The 24417-nt window shown below is 38.3% G+C and overlaps 3 protein-coding genes across 4 annotated transcripts in view; 1 reads left to right on the forward strand and 2 right to left on the reverse strand.

The window, feature by feature from the left end:
- The window catches only part of glcci1a (glucocorticoid induced 1a), a 38374-nt gene extending 32969 nt beyond the window's left edge, over positions 1-5405 (reverse strand). The window contains exon 1 of the mRNA XM_060865556.1: positions 4885-5405. Within this exon, the coding sequence (XP_060721539.1) occupies positions 4885-5338 (454 nt within the window). The 5' untranslated portion in view covers positions 5339-5405. The remainder of the gene's footprint in view (positions 1-4884) is intronic.
- Positions 5406-6709: 1304 nt separating this feature from the next.
- umad1 (UBAP1-MVB12-associated (UMA) domain containing 1) lies at positions 6710-20732 on the reverse strand. 2 transcript variants are annotated; one of them, XM_060865557.1, is made up of 4 exons: positions 20527-20732; positions 20317-20402; positions 15322-15407; positions 6710-9134 (listed from the first exon to the last, which is right to left on the reverse strand). In XM_060865557.1, the coding sequence occupies exons 2-4, from the start codon at positions 20396-20398 to the stop codon at positions 8799-8801; spliced, it is 504 nt and encodes a 167-aa protein (XP_060721540.1). In that variant the 5' UTR covers positions 20399-20402; positions 20527-20732; the 3' UTR covers positions 6710-8798. The 2 variants fall into 2 exon arrangements, with proteins under 2 accessions (XP_060721540.1, XP_060721541.1); XM_060865558.1 differs by lacking the exons at positions 20317-20402; positions 20527-20732 and adding an exon at positions 18284-18501.
- Positions 20733-21667: 935 nt separating this feature from the next.
- Positions 21668-24098, forward strand: rpa3 (replication protein A3). Its single transcript, XM_060864849.1, has 4 exons — positions 21668-21885; positions 23330-23404; positions 23570-23681; positions 23861-24098. Exons 1-4 carry the CDS (start codon positions 21787-21789, stop codon positions 23941-23943), a joined length of 369 nt encoding a protein of 122 aa, XP_060720832.1. The 5' UTR covers positions 21668-21786; the 3' UTR covers positions 23944-24098.
- The last annotated feature ends 319 nt before the right edge of the window (positions 24099-24417 follow it).

The raw sequence follows: 24417 nt of genomic DNA on the forward strand, positions 1-24417 counted from the left end.
TATTAATATTATACACTATAAATGATGTAGTGAGCATAGATGCCTATATGAAGATATATTAAGATCGATATCGTGATAAATTGTGTCACGATACACTGTTCTACTGTTCAGATGTTCAGGATATCATGATATTCACTTTCTTTTCATAATTACACACCACATGGAATCTGATGATTTCAAATTTTGTACTTATAATCTTTAAAATTGTCAAAAAAAAACACCACACGACATAAATATCATGTCACAATATTTCTGCACAATATACTAAATATCACTTTGATGATATTATAGAGTTTGAGTTTTTGAATGAACTAGTTCTTATTTAATAAATATCTGAAAAATGTATTTTACAGCACCACCACTGTGTACTGTGGTGTAATTTTTCACACTGTCAATATGACATCATCATGTAAGCCAACTGGCAGATCCCTGATATGTATGAGTAATATCACCTTTTATACTTTCATTATTAATGTGCAATAAGCTTCTTCTGCTCATCACTTCCTGTAGGGTTTCATGCATCCAGTCGCATTATGACATGACAGTTTTCCTATTTGTCACATATTATGTATATTTATGTACTAATATATATATATTAGTCTTTATGTTGTTGTGAAACCCTGAGTAGACTTTTTAAGTATAAACACCTTTCATTGGTCTTGGTGCCAATGGGATTTAACCCTCACTTCATGTCTCCACTTGAGAAAGTGATGCAGCGGTGCTATATTCTTTCAGTTTGGCTCTCATCTGTACACTCTGCTCAAGCGTTATAACGTTTTCATACATTTATGGCTGTTCTTTTCTAAATTGTGTTTAAGCCTTCAATCGTTTTCTGCCCCAAAGTATCATGAATCCATTTCGGAAAAACCGACGCAAAGCTAAGCATGATAATGCTTCAGGCCTAATCAATTACACCCTATTAGCTTCACCGTGGTTGTGGTGTTTATTGATTCGGCCCTTATTATCCGACAGGCCTGCGCATGTGAAAACGATATTACGAGTACGTGCAGCTCGATCGGTCAGTTTAGCCGAAGGGATCAGCAAAGCAGAGAAGCTACAGAATTTATAGTCTAATGACCTCACGCATGAGCGCAAGCTCTTTGAAAATCACTGTACAAGTACAGAGTAACATTAGCAACCTGATTTAAGAGAAGGTGTGACGGCATGAATTTCAGCCCTACATGGAAGAGTAGAAAAATTTACTGTGCACTGTTTAGTGTTTACTGTTTAGAGATGACATTATACTATTTTCTGTTTACTGATGTTCGACATTGCCCCAAACCCCAGTGTTAAGTATTTACTCGAGTGTTTATTGTTTACTGTTGAATGTTTAGTGTTTACTCTTGAGTGTTTAGTGTTTACTCTTCAGTGTTTAGTGTTTACTGTTTACTCTTGAGTGTTTACACTGCTTACTCTTGAGTGTTTACTCGTCAGTATTTAGTGTTTACTGCTTACTCGAGTTTTTAGTGTTTACTCTTGAGTGTTTACTGTTTACTCTTGAGTGTTTACTCGTCAGTATTTAGTGTTTACTGTTTACTCTTGAGTTTTTAGTGTTTACTCTTGAGTGTTTACTGTTTACTCTTCAGTGTTTATTGTTTACTCTTGATTGTTTACTGTTTACTCTTCAGTGTTTAGTGTTTCCTGTTTACTCTTGATTGTTTACTGTTTACGCTTCAGTGTTTGGTGTTTACTCGTCAGTGTTTGGTGTTATTGTTTAGAGCCTACTGTTTTAATGTTTGAGTGATTTAATTCAATATCAGGCATCAGTGTACTGCTTGTAGTTGCAAATAATATGGCAACCATCCCAGTTTTAAAAAGATACACTCTCAGAAAAAGGGTACTTGTAGTACTTCCATGTTTCTGAGGCCTTTTGTACCTTTAGTATTTATTTTTTAACAAGAAAGCCTGATATAGTTAAACAGATGGGAGGTACTAAAGAACAGATACCAGCCCAGTGACATGGTACAATTTAGTTCCCTCTTTTCTGAGTGTCTAGATTTAGGATGTTTTCTTAGTTCAGATTAAGCAGAGTAAAGTGTATAATGGAACCAATTCAAACAAATACTAACTCATGATGAGAAACTAATACGCTCAGAGCAAATCCAGACTAATCTGTTTTCCGCTGAAATGCGGCCGGGTGCCCACGGGAGCTCAGAGTGAAAGGTATCGACTGTGTGAAAGGGCAATCTGATGCAGTGTGTGTCTGCCGTTTCAGATGAGGTCACCGCGCTAAGCCACGTGATGGAACATAACCCGGGTCCCTTACCGGGACGACTGCAACGCCACGTGGGAGCTTCTCAGAGTCGGCCGACCCTGACTGACAGCACACACTCTGACATGTTGACACGTTCTCTCGCAAAGAAAACAATCAACACACAGTGAAGCCCTGAAGCTCGACACACCTCGCCTCACCTCCGTATCCCATCTGACATGCGCCAACACTACTGACTTCAACAACAATGAGTAGTCAAAGTTTAATTGTGGTTTAAGGAATCATCTAAGTTTTGTATTTTTCTAAAGAAAGGATGAAAATGATTTTTAAGTGGGATATTACATTTGTAAATGTTTTCACTGCTAAAGCACTTGGTCTTTAGAGTGCATTCTCGATCAGACAGCCTAGCTAGGCAGCCAAATCCCTTAAACTCATTGAAACACGGCTATAAATGAAAAAATTCTGTAGTAACTATTTTTTAATATTGTTAAAAATTATATGAATCCGTTTGCTGTAAATGTTTAATCTAATGAAAAAGTTTTAAATAAAATATTTACAGCATGTACAAATACTTGACGATGTGATACTGTACAGCCTGACCAATCTGACGCCAATTACTTCACTAGAACGGCACTTCACAATTCTTTCACTGCATTTTACAAAGGCTTACAATTGGTTTATATATTAAAAGACAACCTGTTGGAATTTTTTCAACCTGTTGGAAAGTCTTTCCTCAGTAGCCACTACGTGACTTAGAAAAATGCTGCTTGTTACATCATCACAAAAAAAATTGTTTCCTTTATCAAAAAAACCTAAACTAACAAAAGCTAACACTGGAGACTCCTTCCTTAAATGTTAAATAAACATCTCCTCACAGAAAACTTAACCATATCTGATATTACATACATTTTTCCACACCCTTATGCTCAGAATCTACTATACAAGTCCCTGCGTAAGTCGTACTGTATATTAGTACATATAGCGTATTAATATAAGGTTAGCACGTTCGCCTCACACCTACAGGGTTGGGGGTTTGATTCCCGCCTCCGCCTTGTGTGTGTGGAGTTTGCATGTTCTCCCCGTGCCTCGGGGGTTTCCTCCGGGTACTCCGGTTTCCTCCCCGGTCCAAAGACATGCATGGTAGGTTGATTGCCATCTCTGGAAAATTGTCCGTAGTGTGTGATTGCGTGAGTGAGTGAGAGTGTGTGTGTGCCCTGCGATGGGTTGGCACTCCGTCCAGGGTGTATCCTGCCTTGATGCCCGATGACGCCTGAGATAGGCACAGGCTCCCCGTGACCCGAGGTAGTTCGGATAAGTGGTAGAAAATGAGTGAGTGAGAGAGCGTCTTCACAGCCTGAAAATCATTCACCTTCTGACCAACCTGATTATCCTCGTTTCTGAACTTGAGGGTAACAGACAGGATAAATCTAAGCCTCATTATAACCATAAAATAAGAAAATATACAATACTCCAACACGCAGGAAGTGTTAGTAAAGAAATGCAGAAACAAAATTAATTCCTGGCGTTATAACATAACACGCACTCTTGCACACGGTCCTTATAATGTCAGCCAACACATTAAAGCTTGGAAAGGAGACCAGCAAGGCCAGACATGTGGAAATCTTTAAGAAAAAAAAACCCTCTATTATTGTTATTACATAAACACCCATGCAGCCTATCTAGTGGGTTATTTTAGGGCTTTATGAACGATGACGTCACACACTTTCAGTTCACCTTTCACATGAGCTGCATCATTGGGCAGCTTGTAAAGAGACCAGGTTTCAAATGAAATGAGCGCATGTCATTGTATTATATATATATATATATATATATATATATATATATATATATATCTTCAGCAGAACACTATAGTGACGATGATAATGATGATGATGAAGAAGAAGAACACTCATCCTGCTGTGGACAACAACACACACACCGATAAGGCCATGATGATTTTTCATAGGTTGCATGAAATGCAATATTCAGCACAGGCCCTGTTTTTTTTTTTTTTGCATTCCTGGCACGAGCAGCTGGATCGCTCGTAAGATGAAACCTAATTTACCGTGTAAATGCTCGGTGAAATGCAGAAGCACGATTCGGTGCATTTCTTTGCAATAATTACTCAGCAAAGTCAGCAGACCTGCTAATGTTTACATGGCTAACGCTAAGCTAGCCTTAGCAAGAGAGCTCTGAGCTTTAGAGAGCCTTACGGTACTGTATATTCGCGTCTGGAGGATAATGGTGATGCGCGAGCGTTCGGTTCGTGGCTGCTTTTGGGACACGGAAATGCGCGAGCGGAAAAAAAAACAAACCCCAACCAAACAAACACCGAATGGAAAATCCTCCTAAATACGGGTGTGCTTTTCCAAACCATGCGCTTCCATTGACATTCTGATGAGTGCAAAGATGATGGATAACACGCATTAAACACTAATAATAATAATAATAATAATAATAATAATAATAATAATAATAACAATAAGTGAACACTGGAAAGACATCGCGCGTAAAGCAAGCGTTCGTGACGGACAGTATATAAATGTGTGTGTGTATATATATATATATATATATATATATATATATATATATATATATATATATATATATATATATATATATATATATAAAGGCATTTGCGGAATCATAAAGAGGTTATGAGATGTTGTTACCTCGGTAAGCAGGTGAATCGGGGCACCGCTCCGGTGATCCCTTGCGGTCAGGCGGCGGGGAGCGCGCGTTCAGCCCGGCGGCGCAGTCCACGGTACCGTGGCCGCTTCCGTTTCCAGGCGCGCGCGCGAGCGGCGTCACTACTCGCGTCGGGCTCGCGGCGGCGGCACCGGGAGCTCTCGGTGCTGCGACGTCGCCCCCGGCTGACGCACACGAGGAAGAGGAGGAAGAGGATGAGGGAGAGGAGCGGCGGCTCCCGCGCAGCAGCTGGTATGGCACTGTGGCACGGACTGGCTGCAGCAACCGGCTCGCGCCGTTAACGACTAATGATGATGATGATGATGAAGATGACGACGATGATGATGATGAAATGGTGGGGGATCCCGTGCTGCCTTTAGCCCGTTGCTGATGAGTCGAGTTGCATGATGATGATGATGATGATGATGATGATGACATGATGTGATCCTGCAGTTTCCCCGTTCGTCTTGGAAAAATATATAACTTTAAAAAAAAACACCCTGACCTTATTATTATTATTATTATTATTATTATTATTATTATTATTATTATTATTATTAGTTGATTTTAATGCATTACAATTTTATCTAGACTGAAGACTAAAGAACGAGAGAAAAGCTTTAAAATATATATATATATATATATATAAAACGTCCCCCAAAAAAAAAAAAAAAAAGTAAAATAATTTTTTTTGTTACACTTAAGTTTAGACTATTTTCCGGTTTATCTGCATTTTCTAATAAAACAAGTCCATTTCCTCTTTCTTCACTGGCAGCTATAAGAAAGAAAAGCACATGATAAGACGTTTTCTTAGTTAGAAAAGTTTTTAGTTCGAGTTAGATGAGGAAAAATAAAATAAAGTTTATATATATTATATATATAAATGTCTCAGGGTCGACTTGCTTCCAGCATTTAAGTTGCTGCAAGTGACAGAAACTACAAGCGGCAAGCTACAAAGAGTGCAGAGAACCGGTGGGCGGGGCTTTTCCATAATAGGAGAGAGTGGGCGGGGCACGTAATCATCAAAGGAAAGTCACAGCTACACATCATTTCCTTAACTTTATTTCAGCAACCGAGAATTTCCTCCCTCTCTCTCTCTCTCTCTCTCTCGCTCTCTCTCTCTCTCTCTCTCTCGCTCTCTCTCTCTCTCTCTCTCTATATATATATATATATATATTTAGTTAGTATTTTTGCAGTAGAGTTACAGCTAGCAATGAGAATTCTGGCTCTTTCCAGTGATTCAGATCATTTGAATCTAACAAGAATCGACTCTTTGGCCTCTTAAATGTGTCACTGCCATTAATAAGTGAGTCATTGAATGAAAAAGTAAGCTAGTAAGTAAATACATTAACATTACACATTACATCTTATAAAATCTATTCATGCATTAACGTTATTCAATAAATTCATGCATCGGTGTTATCGTGATTCGTTAAGAAAAGTCGTTTCTATTTATTACTGATAACTGATCACCTCTCTTACCAAAGCGTTTTGATGCCAGTGTAAAAGTGCAAAAGTAACGACGTTACTCACTTCTGAAGCTGTAGCTTTTTTTATAGCATTATAATTGACACCATTTTCTGTAGCCGCCTTTAACTTTACTGCACTGTGCTATAAACAGTGCAATATTATTATCAGTTCGCCACAGGGAAAATTTGGCCTTGTGCGAACATCTTTATCAGCATCCGTGACAAATGAAGGGTGGAAACACACACACACACACACACACACACACACACACACACACACACACACTGTGTTAAGAGAATGTAACAGTTAGGAACATCAGTAAGACGATTCCACAATATGTCAAATATCAAAAGATCTTTAATCAAATGATGCTCATTTTCAACACAAAATTATTGGCACCCTCTGATTATCTCTAAATACGTAAGCTTAAATGACAGAAAATCATGCACATGTGACACCGCTTCAACATTTAAACACAGTTTCTTTCGTTACAAAGTGAGTTTTCAAGTTTAATCTTTTGGTATGGAATTAAAGTCCCATAAATATTCTAACAATTTTTCCTTTCAGCCTAAATGCAAAAGATGAGCGAAGACGCGTCTGGACTTCGCTCGAGTTTAGCTGAGGCTAATAAAGCTAACGAGAGAATGAAGCCTAGCTACAAATGTAGCATTGTACAAGTAAACAGGGGGTAAACAGTTGGAAGTAATTCCTATGATGTCATATTTTTGTAACGTCTTTGTAACTGAGCCAAATGGTAGTTTAAGGCTATGATGATTTAGCGTGTTTAGCTACATAAACTTCATACCATTAGCATCAACTGCTTCGGTTTTGTGCTACTACTTTAGCCACTACATTTGGCCTGAGTGGAAAATTCATGAAGTTAAAACTTTTGCTTCTAACAGCTGGTTCTTTATGCAACATCATCAGCAAAGAGCAAATGTTTTGGAAGATAAACCTGATAAATGTCTAGGATTTCGAATCAAGTTTCTTTCAACCCTGCAAAGAAAAAAGGCACAAACAGAAAAAGAAATAAGAAATAAACACCACAAACCAAACCCAGTACCCAGTAGCAGCTGATGTTTCAGTGAAGTTCTGTTGAAGTTTTGTAAAAATACAAAAGCTACAGAACTGAAACGAGCTCAACAGTGCAAACAAAAAATAAATAAATAAAAAAAAACCTCATGAAAACTGCAGCATGTCCCAAATGTCTAAGGAGACATAAACAAAACATCCTGTATGTGACTGGCACCTTTTCATAAATATTGTGTCTGGTGTGTGAGATGTGCAATGTATGCAGTGTGTGAGGTGTGTGTCATGTGTGATGTGTGTGTTTTGTGTGTGTGCATGCTAGGTTTGTGTGTGTGTGTTTGTCAAATGTGTGTGTATGTTGTGTGTGTGAGGTGTGTGTGATCTGTGCTTTGTGTGTTTGTGTATGTGTGTGAGGTGTGAGTTTTGTGTCTGTGTGCGTGTTGTGTGTGTATGTTGTCTGTGTGTGAGGTGTGTGTGTCGTTTGTGAACGTGTGTGAGTTGTGTGTCGTGTGTGGGCTGTGTGTTTTCTGTGTGTGGATGTGGTCTGTGTGAGGTGTGTGTATATATTGTGTGTGTGATGTGTGTTATGTGTGTGTGTGTATGTGTGCGTGTTGTATGTGTGTGTATATGGTGTGTGTGTGAGGTGTTTGTTTTGTGTGTGTATGTGTTTATGTTAGGTGTGTGTGTATGTTGTCTGTGTGAGGTGTGTCTGTGTGTCGTTTGTGTGGTGTGTGTCATGTGTATGTGTGTCAGGTGTGTGTCATGTATGTGTGTGAGGTGTGTGTCATGTGTATGTGTGTGAGGTGTGCGTCATGTGTATGTGTGTGTGTCATGTGTATGTGTGTGATGTGTGTGTTGTGTGTACTGTATGTGTGTGAGGTGTGTGTCATGTGTATGTGTGTGATGTGTGTGTCGTGTGTGATGGCCATGTTTCCTGTTGAAGTCCATCTCGACCTTTCGTCAGCTTGGAAGACATTTCACAAAAAAAAAAAAAAAAAAAAAGGAATTCCTCCTCTGGATTGTGTGGAAACTTCTGGGAGACTTTTGGGACAATCAGCTGGGACAGAATCTGCTCAAGTCAGAACATTTCAAAGCTAACAATGAAATGAACATATGATGAAATGATATTTTCAATCAAAACTTTTTAAAGAGATTAAATGTCTTGTTCTGGTCATATATGTCTTCTCTAGACATCTTCAAGAGAATGTTTTACTGGATATCTGTGAACAAGATCAGGTGAAGATGTGAGCTGATCAAAAAAAAAAAAGCAAGCGGAACCAGAGAACGAGACGCGTTACAGCATGATGTGTGGGAAAAATACACTACAGTGTAGCTTCAAACAAACTTTATTTCCTTCTATAAAGATACTCTGCGTCGTTAGACGTCACCTGGTGATCTGCTATTCCTGCCGTGTAAACTCTGAAGTTTGAGGGGCTGATCGGGGGTCAGGGGTCGGAGGCGACAGCGCCGACTGCACCGATTTCTCCAGCGTGAAGTCGTAGCTGAAGTTGGCCAGATGCTCGTTGATGTCTTGGGGCAGGTTGAAGTCAGGAACCTGAGACAGCTGAGACAGGCTGGCCTGCACGGTGAGGATGTGAGGAGCTAGGGTGAAGGGGATGTCTCTGAAAGGATCAGCGTGACCCGGGTCACCCTCCGTCTTCTCCGCTTCTGAGGTAGTAATTGCTGGAGAGGGCTGGAAGGCTTCCGGGGTTTTGTTCACCGCTGAACTAGACGGCTGAAAACGGAAATGGGAATGTTGTTACTGGGAAAGTGACTAAACTGATTTACGTTTTATTTATTTATTTACTTTATTAAAACAGACTGTTGATGCCCGATGACGCCTGAGATAGGCACAGGCTCCACGTGACCCGGGGTAGTTCGGATAAGCGGTAGAAAATGAGTGAGATGAGTGAGTGAGAGTGTTTCCCCACAAAGGCTCAAGCGTCTACAGATGACTAAACAAAAGCAATTCTTTTTCAAGTAGCGTAAAGAAGAGATATTGTTACAGCGACACAGTGTTTTGTTCCTCTTAAACTACAGAAATTCCTTTAATTAAAGACTGACATGTCGTTACTTTACCCTAAAAAATATTAACATTTAACTCACAAACAAAAAAACAAAAAAAACAAACCTTTGGCGCGTTTTTATATTAAAACTGTTTTAATAAAAATATTTTCCAACATGTTTGTTTAATACGTATTAGTTTGGTCAACAAAAGAAAAAAAATCCAATTGAAATTTTTTTCAAATTAAACGTTACAAGGAAACCTTTATATTTTATGTATAGTTTTTAATATTTCTAGTAAAATCAGTCTTAAACATCAGTGATTTTCTTTGCAGAGACAGAAGCAGACGTGCAACTATAATTTGATTCATTATTATTTTACTCAGTATTGTACTAAAACCTATCAACATACAGTAAGCATGTGTACAATGTTGCTTTAAATAAGCCTGAGATTTCTGCATGTTAACACAACGGTTAAGAAAAACCGCCCCCAAAAATTGCACTTATCCGGTAAATCTGTTCATTTTGTGTTGTAGAGACATTAAATCTTCCAGGGCATCCGGCCAGTTCGTGGCTCTGTTCCAATACTTTATTAAACATTCCCTCATCCCCTTCCCTTTGCCTTTCCAATGTTTTATTAACTTAAGTGGAATTAGATGAGTTCTTGGAGGTTCGAGAGATCGAGTCGACATGGCCGTAAGACTTAAAGGAAGGAACCGTGTGTGATATCGGTGAAGAAACAATGATAAGGAAGAATAAAATGGTTGATGTTACTCAAATAAAAGAAAGGTGATTGGATGTCTGTTCCTATCCTGTTGTTTTGTTCTGTTTTTTTAATAAGTGATTAAGCATCTAAATTCTTGTGTGATGGTAACATGTCAATAATTTTACAGACCCACCCAGATGCCCCTTTACTCCGCCCACATCTCAGACTGAAACCGGTAAACCCTTAGTACAGCAAGACCACTCACTATACTGTATATTATATATACAGTATAATAACTATACTGTTATATTTAACAGGAGTCTCGAAGTAGCTTTCCGACTCCTTATTCTGGTTTTACTGCCTTTCTCCATGTCATGTTTTTCCAAAGTAAAGGGTGATTATTATTTTATATATATATATATATATATATATATATATATATATATATATATATATATATATATATATATATATATATATATACACACATACACATAAATATAGCAGTAAAACCAGAATAAAGAGACCAAAAGCCTTATATATGTGTGTGTGTGTATATATATATATATATATATATATATATATATATATATATATATACACTGCCTTTCTCCATGTCATGTTTTTCCAAAGTAAAGGGTGATTATTATTTTATATATATGTATGTATGTGTATATATATATATATATATATATATATATATATATATATATATATATATATATATATATATATATATATATATATATAAAATAATAATCACCCTTTACTTTGGAAAAACATGACATGGAGAAAGGCAGTAAAACCAGAATAAAGAGTCAGAAAGCTACTTTGAAGGGGATGAAGATGATTGGCCTATTATATAGCTAGCAACCATGCTAATACAGGAGTTAAAAAAGCGCCAAACCTCATTACAAACAACAGGACGGCGAAGGAACTCTGGAGGATTCTAATATAAATAAGGATCAGAGTCACATTTTATGTGTTATGTCCTGACTTTCATGACAACCTGTGCTAACTCTTTGCTAGTTTGCATGCTAACTCTAATGAAACTGGTTGATTCAGATTCTTGTGGCTGAGTTTTGTGTTAACGGGCTGAAATCAGAACGGGATGAGGCGATGAATATTAAAATCCTCTGCTTGCTCCTAATCCTCACTTGTTCGAACAAGATCACTTGCTAGGGATCGTCCTGTCGCTCTGCCTGTCGTCCTGTCGTAGCATGTATGAGCGTCTTACTAACAACAGTGCTGGATACACGGCACTGTGTCGTGCAGTCTTGCACACTTACTGTATAACTGGTTCTATTTTGACGTGTAAGCGTGTTAAAGGACGCGGTGAGCCTTGACTTAACATCCTGTGCCCTTATTCTGCATGTAATTAAGGTCTAAACGCAGACAAGATGTTACAGGAAATGTTCACAGTGCACATAAGCAGAGATAATTCTTGTTCCTATGTGCTACATCATCATACTACAGTGTGTGTGTGTGTGTGTGTGTGTGTGTGTGTTGTTCTCTCAGCTCGACGCAGGTGGTTTTCACACGACTGCACGTTTGCTGTGGTCTGAATCTGAGAGTGATTATTCCCCCGCAGCACTGGTCTGGTTTCAGTCGCACTCGACTTCATCAAACCTCAGTGCATCTGTCCTTATCTTACATCAAGCAGCACATTATCGTATTGACTCACCATATTTTTGTTTGCTGTTATTTTGGTGTTATAACATGAGGTATGGTGCATCACGTCATCTCTTCTGTGTCCCCTGTAGTCTCAGATTCGTTCCCATGCTGTGCTTCATGCTCCATGTGACAGCATTACTGAGCTTTAGCATTTTTGCCGGTTTTTGGTTCACTGGGATCTGTTTCAGACTAAACTACTGGCATAAAGACTAAAAACACGGACTGGATTCTCACTAGGGGTTTTCTGTGAGATGATTACTCGACATTTTTTTAAACAAGTCCTCAGTGTCACAGCTCCGTGACGACCAAGACGTTTTCTACGCTCAGTAACATGACAAGCTTTTTCATTTAAAGACAGAAAAAAGAGAAGTCGGTGTGGGAACGACTGTTTATAACTACTATCGTGTAATTAAAAACAGGAAGTAACTTGTTTAGCAGACCGCATATTTCACGTACGAACGGATTAAACAGCAGGACGTTAATCTGCAAACTGAGAAACATCCTGCTGTTTTATCTGTTAATATAAATATGTTAAATATCCTTTAATATTTAAATATTAAATGTTAAATTATTGTTATGTTATTACAATTTTAGAATTATAAAACAGACATTATAGTGACAGACAAACTAAAGGAAGCTTATGAGACATAATTAGTGAATAATAATGTAAAGTGTATAATGTTAGAGAACAAAAATTATTAAATAATAATAATAATAATAATAAAAGTAAGTGATTCTATGTTTGAAATAAAAGCTCTATCTGCTATAAGAATGAGCTGGACACCTTAGACAGGTTTTAAAAAAATGCCTTTGATTATTTTTCCTCTTCCTCATATTTCAGTGACAAATATGATCTGTTCTGTTAGTGCCATGCTGCCAAGCAACCACACACACTTGAGCCTCAGCCTGCCTCACACTCACACAAACACAAGCGCACACATGCACACACACGCACACACACGCAGACGCACACACGCACACACGTACACACACGCACACACGCGCGCACACACGCAGACGCACACACACACACACGCACGCAGATTCATGCACACGCGCTAACACACATACACACGCATGCACGCACGCATGCACACACACACTTTATAGTTTGCACACTCCAGACAAAACCTCCTGCAGTATAAAGGCACAGAGTGTGCGACTGGATCTTTTACATCAGCCATATGGCCTTTGACAGGGCACGTTGAAAACGGTGCCATGTGACTCCCACTGATTTCAGGTCTGTAACCGGGCACCTGCTGCCCACGCAGCAGAACAAACACGGTCTTATCTCTCTCATTTTCCTCCAGTGTGTGTGTGTGTGTGTGTGTGTGTGTGTGTATGGACCTGAGCTGGGAGACGTTACGCCAGTTCCTGAAACTGATCTTGTTTCTTTATTTAAATAATCTCATCAGATGAAATGACTTCTTTAAAAAACAAAAAATAAGTTAAATAGGACAAAATCAGACAATAATCAGGTATGTAACTCCCTCAGGGAAGAGTTACTCTGTCTCTGAAGAGTCACTCTGTCATTACACTCCTAACATTTTGAAGGGAAACCTTTTCGTTTATGAAATTGGATCATTTCATATCAGCTCAGTTGTAATGCCATAAAATAAATTTAACAGCTACCCGACACCATAACTCCAGTCCAATCCAGTGAGGAACTTCAGTGAACTGCGGTAATAAATCGAGAGGCAATAAAAATTTGCAGAGGAGTACACAAAGTTTCTAGAAACACATTTCAGATAAAAGTCCTTCATTTGCTATGTAGGCGAAGTGCTTCTGAGGCTGTAGGAGGTGAAACCGGGGGATTTAAATAGCAGTTAGAAATTTTACAACCTCTATAATTTTCACTACCTCTACATTACTGGACGTTTCACTACTCTCGTGTAGAGAGGGTATATACAGAGTAATCTGGGAGAATTACATTATACTTGTTTCGTGTTCATGTGTGTGTATGTACACAAAACGGCTGAGAAAAAAATGCTATGCCTTCACATGATACAATACCAATGTAAATAATTAGGACTGTATAGCACCAAGTGACACCAAGTGTGTGTGTGTCTGAAATCACTTACAGTGTCAGTACTTACTGCATTTATTTCAGCTCCTATTCATTAGATTCAGCTCTACTGTATTCGATTCAGCTCCACTGTATTCAATTCGGCTACTACCACATTCGATTCAGCTCCACTGTATTCAATTCGGCTACTACCACATTCGATTCAGCTCCACTGAGTTCGATTCAGCTCCACTGAGTTCGATTCAGCTCCACTGAGTTCGATTCAGCTCCACTGAGTTCGATTCAGCTCCACTGAGTTCGATTCAGCTCCACTGAGTTCGATTCAGCTCCACTGTGTTCGATTCAGCTCCACTGTATTCAATTCGGCTACTACCACATTCGATTCAGCTCCACTGTGTTCGATTCAGCTCCACTGTATTCAATTCGGCTACTACCACATTCGATTCAGCTCCACTGAGTTCGATTCAGCTCCACTGTATTCGATTCAGCTCCACTGTATTCAATTCAGCTCCACTGTATTCAATTCAGCTCCACTGTGTTCAATTCAGCTCCACTGTGTTCAATTCAGCTCCACTGTGTTCGATTCAGCTCCACTGTGTTCAATTCAGCTCCACTGTATTCGATTCAGCTCCACTGTTTTCGATTCGGCTCCACTGTATTCGATTCGGCTCCACTGTGTTCGATTCAGCTCCAGTGTATTCGATTCGGCTCCACTGTGTTCGATTCAGCTCCAGTGTATTCGATTCGGCTCCACTGTGTTCGATTCAGCTCCAGTGTATTCGATTCGGCTCCACTGTGTTCGATTCGGCCCCTACCACATTCTCTCTGGCTCTTACCGAATTTGATTCAGTTCCACTATGTTCGATTCAGCCCCTGACACATTTGATTCAGTTGCACTGCTTTCGAATCTGGCTCCTAACGCATTTGATTTAGCTTTGCTATATTTGATTCGGCTCCTACCACATTTGATTCGGTTCGTTCTGCATTCGATTGATCTCCAATGCTTTTGATTGCAGTCTACATTTAATTCGGTTTCTACTGCATTCAATTGAGCACCTACCGCATTCTATTTGGCTCCCACCACATTAGATTCGGTTGCTACCACAATCAATTCAGTTCCTACAGCATTTGATTCAGTACTGCATTCAATTCAGTGTGAAAGTCTAAATGTCACCAACCGCAACATGTTAAATAAAAAAACAAATCTGAAACGTTAACATTTTTGATAAAACCACAATATCATCCTTGTGTGTTTTGCGATAGAAACCGATACAATTTTTGCCTTCTATGTTATAAGCTAGGAGCAAAACATATAGCTAATGTTTACGCTGTGGAGTATAAAGTAAACACGCTCATCAGTATTACAGTTCTAATGCATGAAGTCCTAGGACCACTGGGTTAATAAATATTTCATAATTGTTTTTATGTTTCATATTGTTTTTTATATTTCACCAATTCATTGCTTTTGAACTAAACCACACACACACACACACACACGTATACACAACTCACCTTTGAAGGCTGTACAATGACATTGGTGGTGAATTGTGGTGTGGATCTTGATTGCTGTTTCGCTCTCTGCTCGTCAGCCGTCTCTCCTGAAGAACAAAAGCAAATTCATCAAAACCCAGAAGTTCTCCTGTAGGTCATCATAAACTTCATGTTTTTAAATGCGGTCCATGTTTTCTCACAGAACTCTATAGAATTCCTGCTGCACACTAGATTCAAAGTTGCAAGCCTAATTAGCTCACGGCACCGTTCAGTACGCTCTTTTTTTTATTTTGTTGTCCCCTCGCTGTGTTGCAGCCTGTGGCTAAAAGGGCTGATTGCTTTTCCTCGTTACACCGTACAAATCCAGACAAACACTCACGAACATCGCAGTGAGGGATCGATAATCGGACAGCGTCGCTTTGACACAGAGAAGAGATATTTTGCAGGTTTTATGTAAGTTAGAGAATCTGAATTATATTTAACACTTACGGAAATGTCACGGTCATGTGACCTACAAATGCACAAACTTGCATGATGACGCACCTCAAAGTGCAACGGCTTTCACATGAGAGAAAGTTTACGGCGTTACAAACGACTTTACACCGCAGACATACACACAAACTCTTCTAACCTCTTCCATACAGTACATGTTACTGTGGAAGGCAACACTCAATAAATCATCCCTTATGAATGGTTATGAACAGACAGGATTCTTATTCCGGCCTTGTTGTTGATCGGTTCGGCTTTACCAGGACATGCTTCGTCTCTTTAGGGGCGTCTCTCGCACCGACTCACAAAGCCACCGCAATTATCCCAGCGTTTGATCTCAGCACAAGAACTTCACAGTGACAGTCTCACAAGACTCTAGTGTCCATGGCTACAGAAATGGACAGAAAGCTCAGCGGAGGAAACAAGCAAACACGTGTCTCCCATGAGTGCGGGACAAACGCTTAACAATGCTCGAGTCCTTGATGTTCTGCCAAAACATTTTTTATTTAAACATTTATACAACAATAGTTCACATGTATATGAAGTAATGCGGCACGATCGATCATATCGCGATCGCGATGTCGGCTTGTGCGATTATACGACAGCAAAATGTTGCGATTTTATTAAATAAATAAGCGCACGCGTGGACTAGACAACACATACTTTATGGAGACAGTTTGTAGATTTTCTGCACCGCTAACAAAAAGAAAAGACCAGACAGTATGATTTTGGCAGTGCACGTGTGGCCACTTGACTGTATCTGGTGTGCAGCACGGAGATTAAAACAAAGATGGATGCGGAGGAGATCGACGCTGAACCTCTACCTCCGTTATATGGCGATATTTTGGCTTTAAGCTTACCGACACACAAGTTCAAAAGAAAATGGCTACGGTGACGTTCTTTCAACCGCTGCGGACCTGTGGCCAAGCAGGACAAGTGACCCATATATTAGCTTGACTGTGCACTTTGTCGATGATGAGTTTGAACTGAAAAACCTCTGCCTGCAAACAGAGTATTTCCCTGACAACCACACTGGAGAGAAAATAGCCTTGGGCTTGAGAGAGGCACTGGATGCGTGGGACGTCTTTAAGGAGCGTCAGGTCGCTACCACGACAGACAACGGCACCAACATGGGCAAAGCGGTGGAGCTTAATCAGTGGGCTAGAATCCAGTGTTTTGGGCACTTCATAAACCTCAAAGAGTTTATACAGAGTAAATATCACATCCTGCATTAATGTCCCTGTTAGTTTGGACAAAATGTTTAAAAGATCTTATTTTTGTGAAAATGTGTAGGTTTTTATTTATTGTTCTAATTATTTAGCTACACTTTTGAGAAAATAAGTTTACATGCAAATGTTATTTCATTTAGTAAAAAAACAAAAAAAAAAGATCTGTAAAAACATTTTCTAGTTTTACAAATAAACATTTTACTAATATCACTAATCTGTGTGTGCATTTTCCTTAATAACCAATCAAGGTGACTCATGGTAAAATTTATTATATAGCAATCGCATATCGCAATTTTGACCTCGATAATCGCAATATGAAATTTCTCCTAAATCGTTCGGCCCTAATATGAAGTGAATTATTATTTGTGATCTACATTTTGTGGGAGTTTTTCATTCCACATTGTAATTTTTATAATGCCCATGCGAGTCAGATCTTTTGTAAAATGAACAACTTTTGTGACTCACTCCATCATTTATTTTCTAGTCCCTGCAGAATTTTGCAAAAACACTTGAATTTTAGTGCTTTTTTGTGCCGTGATGATGTCTTGACCCAAATCTGCAGAAAATCTGTGTTTGTTTTAAAAAAATGATGAATGACGAGCTCCTGTGAATGTCGTAGAGTTGTGTTGATTTCTGTGGACTGCTGGAGGGACTGGTTTATATTGAGTGCACTGAGATCAAATCAGATAAACCCTTCAGAAGAAACAGCTGCTTGTGACTTTCGATGCACGGTGCGGTCAGGAGAGCATCTGCTCTTGAACGTGTCATGAACACACACCTCTCTGAATGTTATACACATCAGGTCAGTGGGAGAGACACAGGAACTAGGAGCATATGATACATCCAACATCCTGTGTATGATAAATAAGACTCTGTTAAAGCTTCGGTTTTGGTTCTGAACAAAAATAAAAGAGCGACTGAGTCCCGGAGAGAGAACCCCGACCCTCCAGCCCCTCCCAGCTCAGATGCCTGAATCATGCCTGAATATATTCTACAGCTACAGACACACCCACAGACACGTGCAGAGACACATCCACAGACACGCCCACAGACACACCCACAGACACGCCCACAGACACATCCACAGACACGCCCACAGACACATCCATAGACACGCCTACAGACACGCCCACAGACACGCCCACAGACACGCGCACAGACACATCCACAGACACGCCTACAGACACATCCATAGACACACCTACAGACACGCCCACAGGCACACCCACAGACAACGCCCACAGACACGCCCCCGGATTACTTGCCTCTTGCTGCCTTCACCTTGACCAGCAGAGCAGTGAACGATGCAGCAGAACCCATGTCACGAATGTTCTTCTGGAAAGAGCTCCAAGTAGTACGGAGAGAAAGAAAATCCGAAATCTCACAAGAATATATATAGACTAGAGTAATACACACTGCATCACGCAAAGCTGGATTCTATACTGATTGTTTAAACTCTATTCTCTACTGTGGTGTTCTAATCTACTCTATTACAGCTCTATTCTGTTCTATTCTGACATTTTATTCCGATTAAACTCTGCCATTTTATTTTGATCTCCTTTGTGTTCTATTGTAAATGTTTGGATTCTAGTCTATACCATTCTAGGGGGTGGGGGTGGGGATGTATTCTGATGTAACACTCTTCTATTCTATTCAAGCACATGTGACAAAACTATTTTATAACTAAATTCTATTCCCTTTCGCTAAAGCTCTTCTAGGCTTAAAAAAAAACTCTATCCTTTGACTTTCTATTCAATTTTGATAGCTTTATTCGATTTTGACAAAATGCTTATATCTAAAAACTATATTCTAGTCATACATACAGAGCGCTATCTTTTCAGCCTGTCCCACCACACATCTGAAACACGACACTGACGTGCGGCGGAAAAACATTAGACCCTGGAGTACGGAGTCATCTGCAGAGACACGGATGGAAGTGTTTTCGCACACAGTCGGTCATGTTACCTTCAGGAAGGTGAAACTGTCGACTGTGAATCCACGCCATCACCAAGACTACGTTTTATTCCAGGTCTGAGTCATGCACGGAAGTTCAGACCGAAGCTGAGGGATTAGCGTCAGAGTGAACAACATAACGTGAAATCTGAGCGTTACTCTGAAGAGATGATTCAGAGCTTTGGCTTTCAGAGAAACTGCCATCTTTACTTTCATTTCAACAGGAAAGGCATGGAAAAGTGCAGTTACAATATTTCATAAGATCAGATTTCAGAAGCCCGGGGAAAGGAAGGAAATTTGGGCTAGTCACATATTGCGTGAAAACAGGCTCTTCAAGTGGAAGTGCAGAAAGTTGTGAAATACAATATGTTGCATTTCTTATCCAAGTTTATACAGCAAAAGTAAGTAAGCACTAATCAGCCTTCGAATGCTAAGTCACTGGCTTACCGAACATGTCCCATAGCAAAATGGCAGATTTGTTGACTTACAGCTTTGACTAGAAAAACTGTTCTCTTCTGACCTTTTTACTTACTCAATTGTTCTGACTCAGCAAACGTCCATCACAGTAAAATCACACCAGTGCCTGGTGTAACACTGATCCACCTTCTCTGCAACACCGCTGCCAAAATGTTTCAACACCTTTCAAAAAGGAATGAAGCAACATTTCTAGCGAAGCTTTGAGAATGAGTTAGTAACTGACCTTCTCTCGATATGGATCTCCAGCTCACGTGTTAGCTGCTGGTTATACAACAGAGTGCATGTTTCACCTGACTCACCACCAGTGTGTAAAGCCACTGACCAGTCTGTAATCTCCTTTGTTCCAAATGACCAAACCCTGATCCCCATTGCTCTAAATGGCCAAACCCTGATCACATTTGTCCCAAATGGCCAAACCCTGATCACATTTGTCCCAAATGACCAAACCCTGATCACATTTGTCCCAAATGACCAAATAATTAAACCCTGATCACATTTGTCCCAAAAGACTAAACCCTGATCACGTGTCCCATATGACCAAACCCTGATCCCCATTGCTCTAAATGACAAAACCCTGATTACATTTGTGCCAAATTATCAAAACCTTATCATCATTGCCCCAAATGACTAAACCCTGATCACATTTGATGACTAATTTATGTTCACACTTATTTTTCCATAATTTTAAACTCCCTTCTTGGTGATGATTATTATTATAATTATTTTAAATAAATAAAGTGAATAATGTGATGATAGTAATCATATAATACAATCATTTCATAACACAAAAAATATTAATTCATTTTGCAATAAACGCAAATGAACTAATTATTAAATCCATTTTTATTAAAAGTGCTTTTTCACTCACCAACCATAACAAACCCGTCAGTCTCTCTCTCGGGTGTTGTGCCCTTTTTGGAGTCCTTCCGAAGTCCAAAGAAATTGAACATCTTGCTGCATAAGAATAAAAAAAGAGTCAAACTAAAATCTTTACTAAAATGTTCATGATTAACTCAGTAAAGAGACCTGGCGTGATGACGTCATCCGCTAACTGTTAGCCTTGTTAGCTTCAACTTACCGTGACTTTTTTGTTGTTGCTGTGTTTTTAACAAATAAAATAAAAAATCAGCAACAGAAACAACACGTGCTGTAATTTAATTACATCATGTTTCCTCATGTTTTGTCGATATAAACGGTACGTGAGAGAAGTTGTCACTTTGACAGCTCAAGTTTTTGTTTACAAATGTCACGTTGAATGACACTGCGCATGCGCATGGCTTTATTATTTTTTTTTTTTACAGTCCGATCGGAAACTAAAGAGATGCAAAGATGGTTCCGATCCAACCACTAATGTACACACATAACTTTGCAGATACTTTCCACGTATAGACTTTAACATTTGGTATAATTATGTACTTTATTGTGGTGATGTTCAGTCTGTTCAGTTAGATTTACATACTTTATGGCCACACAGTAGGTAAAATGCACCTTTTAAACCGATAATAAACATATTTAATTAGATATAAAATAAATAATATGTTTTTTGTTTGTTTGTTTTGAAGATGTATCGCAATCGATGAACAATAATTAAAATAAAAGAAGAAGAAGAAGAAGAAGAAGAAGAAGAAGAAGAATGTAAACAGGAAGAATTGAGCATTATTGATGAACTGATACTGATTCATTGAAAGAAGAAGGAATTCACATCACTTTTTATACTCAAGGAACTTAAACAGACCCTGGCACTAGATTAGAGTATTAGTATCTAGTTTCTTATGTATACAAACTATAATAATAGCTCAGTTTTTATTGATAAGTCAAAACCTACCAGAGATATATGTTCATAGATTGTTTTTTATTTTTACAGACGGGTCTGTGCAACTCTATGTATGTATTAATGAGTTCAATTATTAACTTTAATTAATTGAAGCTGAATTAAAAACAAATAATTGCAATAATAATATTTGCAAAAAAAAATAATAATAATATACACTAATTACAAACAGAATCACTAACTGAACTAATTGCGTTGCTACGGATTTTCAAGTTGTGTTAATTATCTGATAGTATTTATTTATTTATTTATTTATTTATTTATTTTTTGGTTTTCTTTCTTTCTTTCTTTCTTTGTTATTTTGTATTATGTTGCAATAGTTTATCTAAAAAATATCCAGCTCCGGAACGTAAAACGCGGTTTATAGTTTATTCGGGAAGTTAAAGGTTGACGGACAACGCGGAAGTAGACGCTGCAGTCGAAAGGGAAATACGTCAACTTGAAATTTCGCGCGGTTGTTTTTCGCTCCTTCGTTTTCTGCAAGTATATAAGTTTAAACCGTGTAAAATGACGGGTGTGTTCGAGTCTCCAAAAACAAGAATAAACGTGTCGATGCTCCCTCAGCACGTGAGCAGGCCGGTGAGTTTCGTAGGACGCGTGGAAAAGGTAAACAAACACCACAGCAGCGCGCACAAAGCAGCACGCGCACACATAGTGACTGTGTCACATACAGCAAACAGGTCGAATTTAAAATCATCATCTAACACTGAGAGCTAAACACTGGACTTAATGACGTTATAAACATATATATGTGTGTATGTGTATGTATGTGTATATATATATGTGTATGTATATATATATGTGTATGTATATATATATGTGTGTGTATGTATATGTATATATATATATGTGTGTGTATATATATGTGTATATATATATATATATATATGTGTGTGTATGTATATGTATATATATATATGTGTGTGTATATATATGTGTATATATATATATATATGTGTGTGTATATATATATATATATATATATATATATATATATATATATATATATATATATATATATATGTGTGTGTGTATATATATGTGTGTATATATATATATATATATATATATATATATATATATATATATATATATATATATATATATATACATTTTTTGTTACTTTTATAGTCAAGTCACGGAGCTTTTACTGTCATTTCAACCATATATAGCTGTTACAGTACACAGTGAAATGAGACAACGTTTCTCCAGGATCAAGGTGCTACATAAAACAAAGACAGAGCTAAGGACTTAGTAAGTTAGTCCTAGATACATAACGTGCATCTGTGCAACCTGGTGCAAACAGTGCAGGACAAGACAAACAAGACATTGCAGGACAAGACAGACAAGACAAGTGTCAGTGCAGGACAAGTGTCAGTACAGACAAAAAATTACAAGACAATACACAAAAGACAAACAGAAACAGCACTGACCAGTGTAAATACTATGTTCAACAATATTACGTGTGCAGAAACACTGGAATGAACACAGTGTTATAGCAGCAGTTACATGAGATATTGTAAAGTATTGTGCAAAACAGCAATCGACTGAAATGTGAGACAGAATGTGCAAATAGCAAAAAGTGTGCAAAAAGCATGTAAACAGAATGATGGATATATACTTGAAGTGTGTGTATTTAGTGTAGGTCTGTGCAGTCCATACAGTTGATGTGTGTGTGTGTTGTGCTCAGTACAGTTCAGTTCAGGTTCAAAATAATACTAAATAATAAGGAATAATTTATTTATTCCTTAATTTTTATAAGTTGACGATTTCTTAAGACTTTTAATGAGATAAATAATAGAAAACACAATGCTATAAGGATTTGACAAAGATTTCAATATGTAAAAGCTTCTTCTCTGCGATATTGTGACCTTTCCAGTCTAAATATTTCCTCATTTCTTTAAAAAAAGTCCATATTTTGGTTAAAATGAGAGAACATCAACGTTAATACGTTAAAAACACATCTTATCAAATTCTACTCTGTTCTACTAAATGACTAAAAGTTTAAAATAAACAGTTTACCGCACAAACACGTCTTTTGCTTTCGCAGGTCCATCAGAGTGGGAAATCGTTCACGCTGATGGACGGAGAAGGAAAGATTGCGTCCGTGGAGCTGAGTAATCCGGTACGTGCTCTTCACTCTATATATACACACGTGTAATCTACATGACCTGACGTACGTACGTGTGTGTTAACGGGAAAAAAAACAGATGTGTTGTATATTTTATATTTTAAATGTATTTACTTTCTTTAACTAAATGATTAAATATCCTTTTTGCTTCTCTCACAGCTGGAAGAAGAGTTGAGTGGAATAGTGGAAGTTGTCGGCATGGTGTCGAATAAAGGAACCATCATGGCTGCGGCGTACAACATGTTCAGGGACGAAAAAGGAATTTCATTTGGTGAGCGCATCGTATAACCGACTATGACAGATCTCAGAAACAACCAGACACCTGCACATGAATTCAGTTATCTGTTATTTAGATTTTACATTATTCAAGTTGTTCTGCAAAGCATGTGTTTGATCAAATGTTGTAAGATTTAGGAATGTAATGAGTATTTTTTTTCCTTCTCTCTGCAGATTTAGAGCTGTATAACGAGGCCCTGAAAGTCATTCACGATTTTCCTCAGTATTACCCGTTCGAGGTGTCATCCAGTGGATAAACAGCACACTGCCTTTTTTTTCTTTTCTCTTGTCTCTCTACATTTTTTCTCCCTCTTTAAATGTGTACGTGATATTTCCTTTGTAAATAATATAAAACTCTTGAGTTGAAAGCTGTTCATTTTAAGTTCAGAAATAAAGAAAAAGTTCTTAGTGAGGACAGTTTTTGGTTTTGATTTTTTAATTGTTGTAAATCTCTACTGGATCGAATTAATAAGACTCCACCGAGTCGAATCAAGGCACCACTGAGTCAAACTAAAGATTCATCTTGTTGAATTAACATCACTGAATCGAATCAAAGATTTACTGAATCAAATGACATATTCACTGAATCAAACTGAAGCTTCACTGAGTCAAATGCAAAGATTCTGTTAATCAAACTGAAAATTTCTGAATCATATTAACGATTCATCAAATTAAAGCTTCACAGAGGTGAATTAAAGATTCACAGAATCAAACACCTAAGCGGTTAAATT

The sequence above is a fragment of the Tachysurus vachellii genome, chromosome 3 (assembly GCF_030014155.1).
Source record: "Tachysurus vachellii isolate PV-2020 chromosome 3, HZAU_Pvac_v1, whole genome shotgun sequence".
Lineage (NCBI taxonomy): Eukaryota > Metazoa > Chordata > Actinopteri > Siluriformes > Bagridae > Tachysurus > Tachysurus vachellii.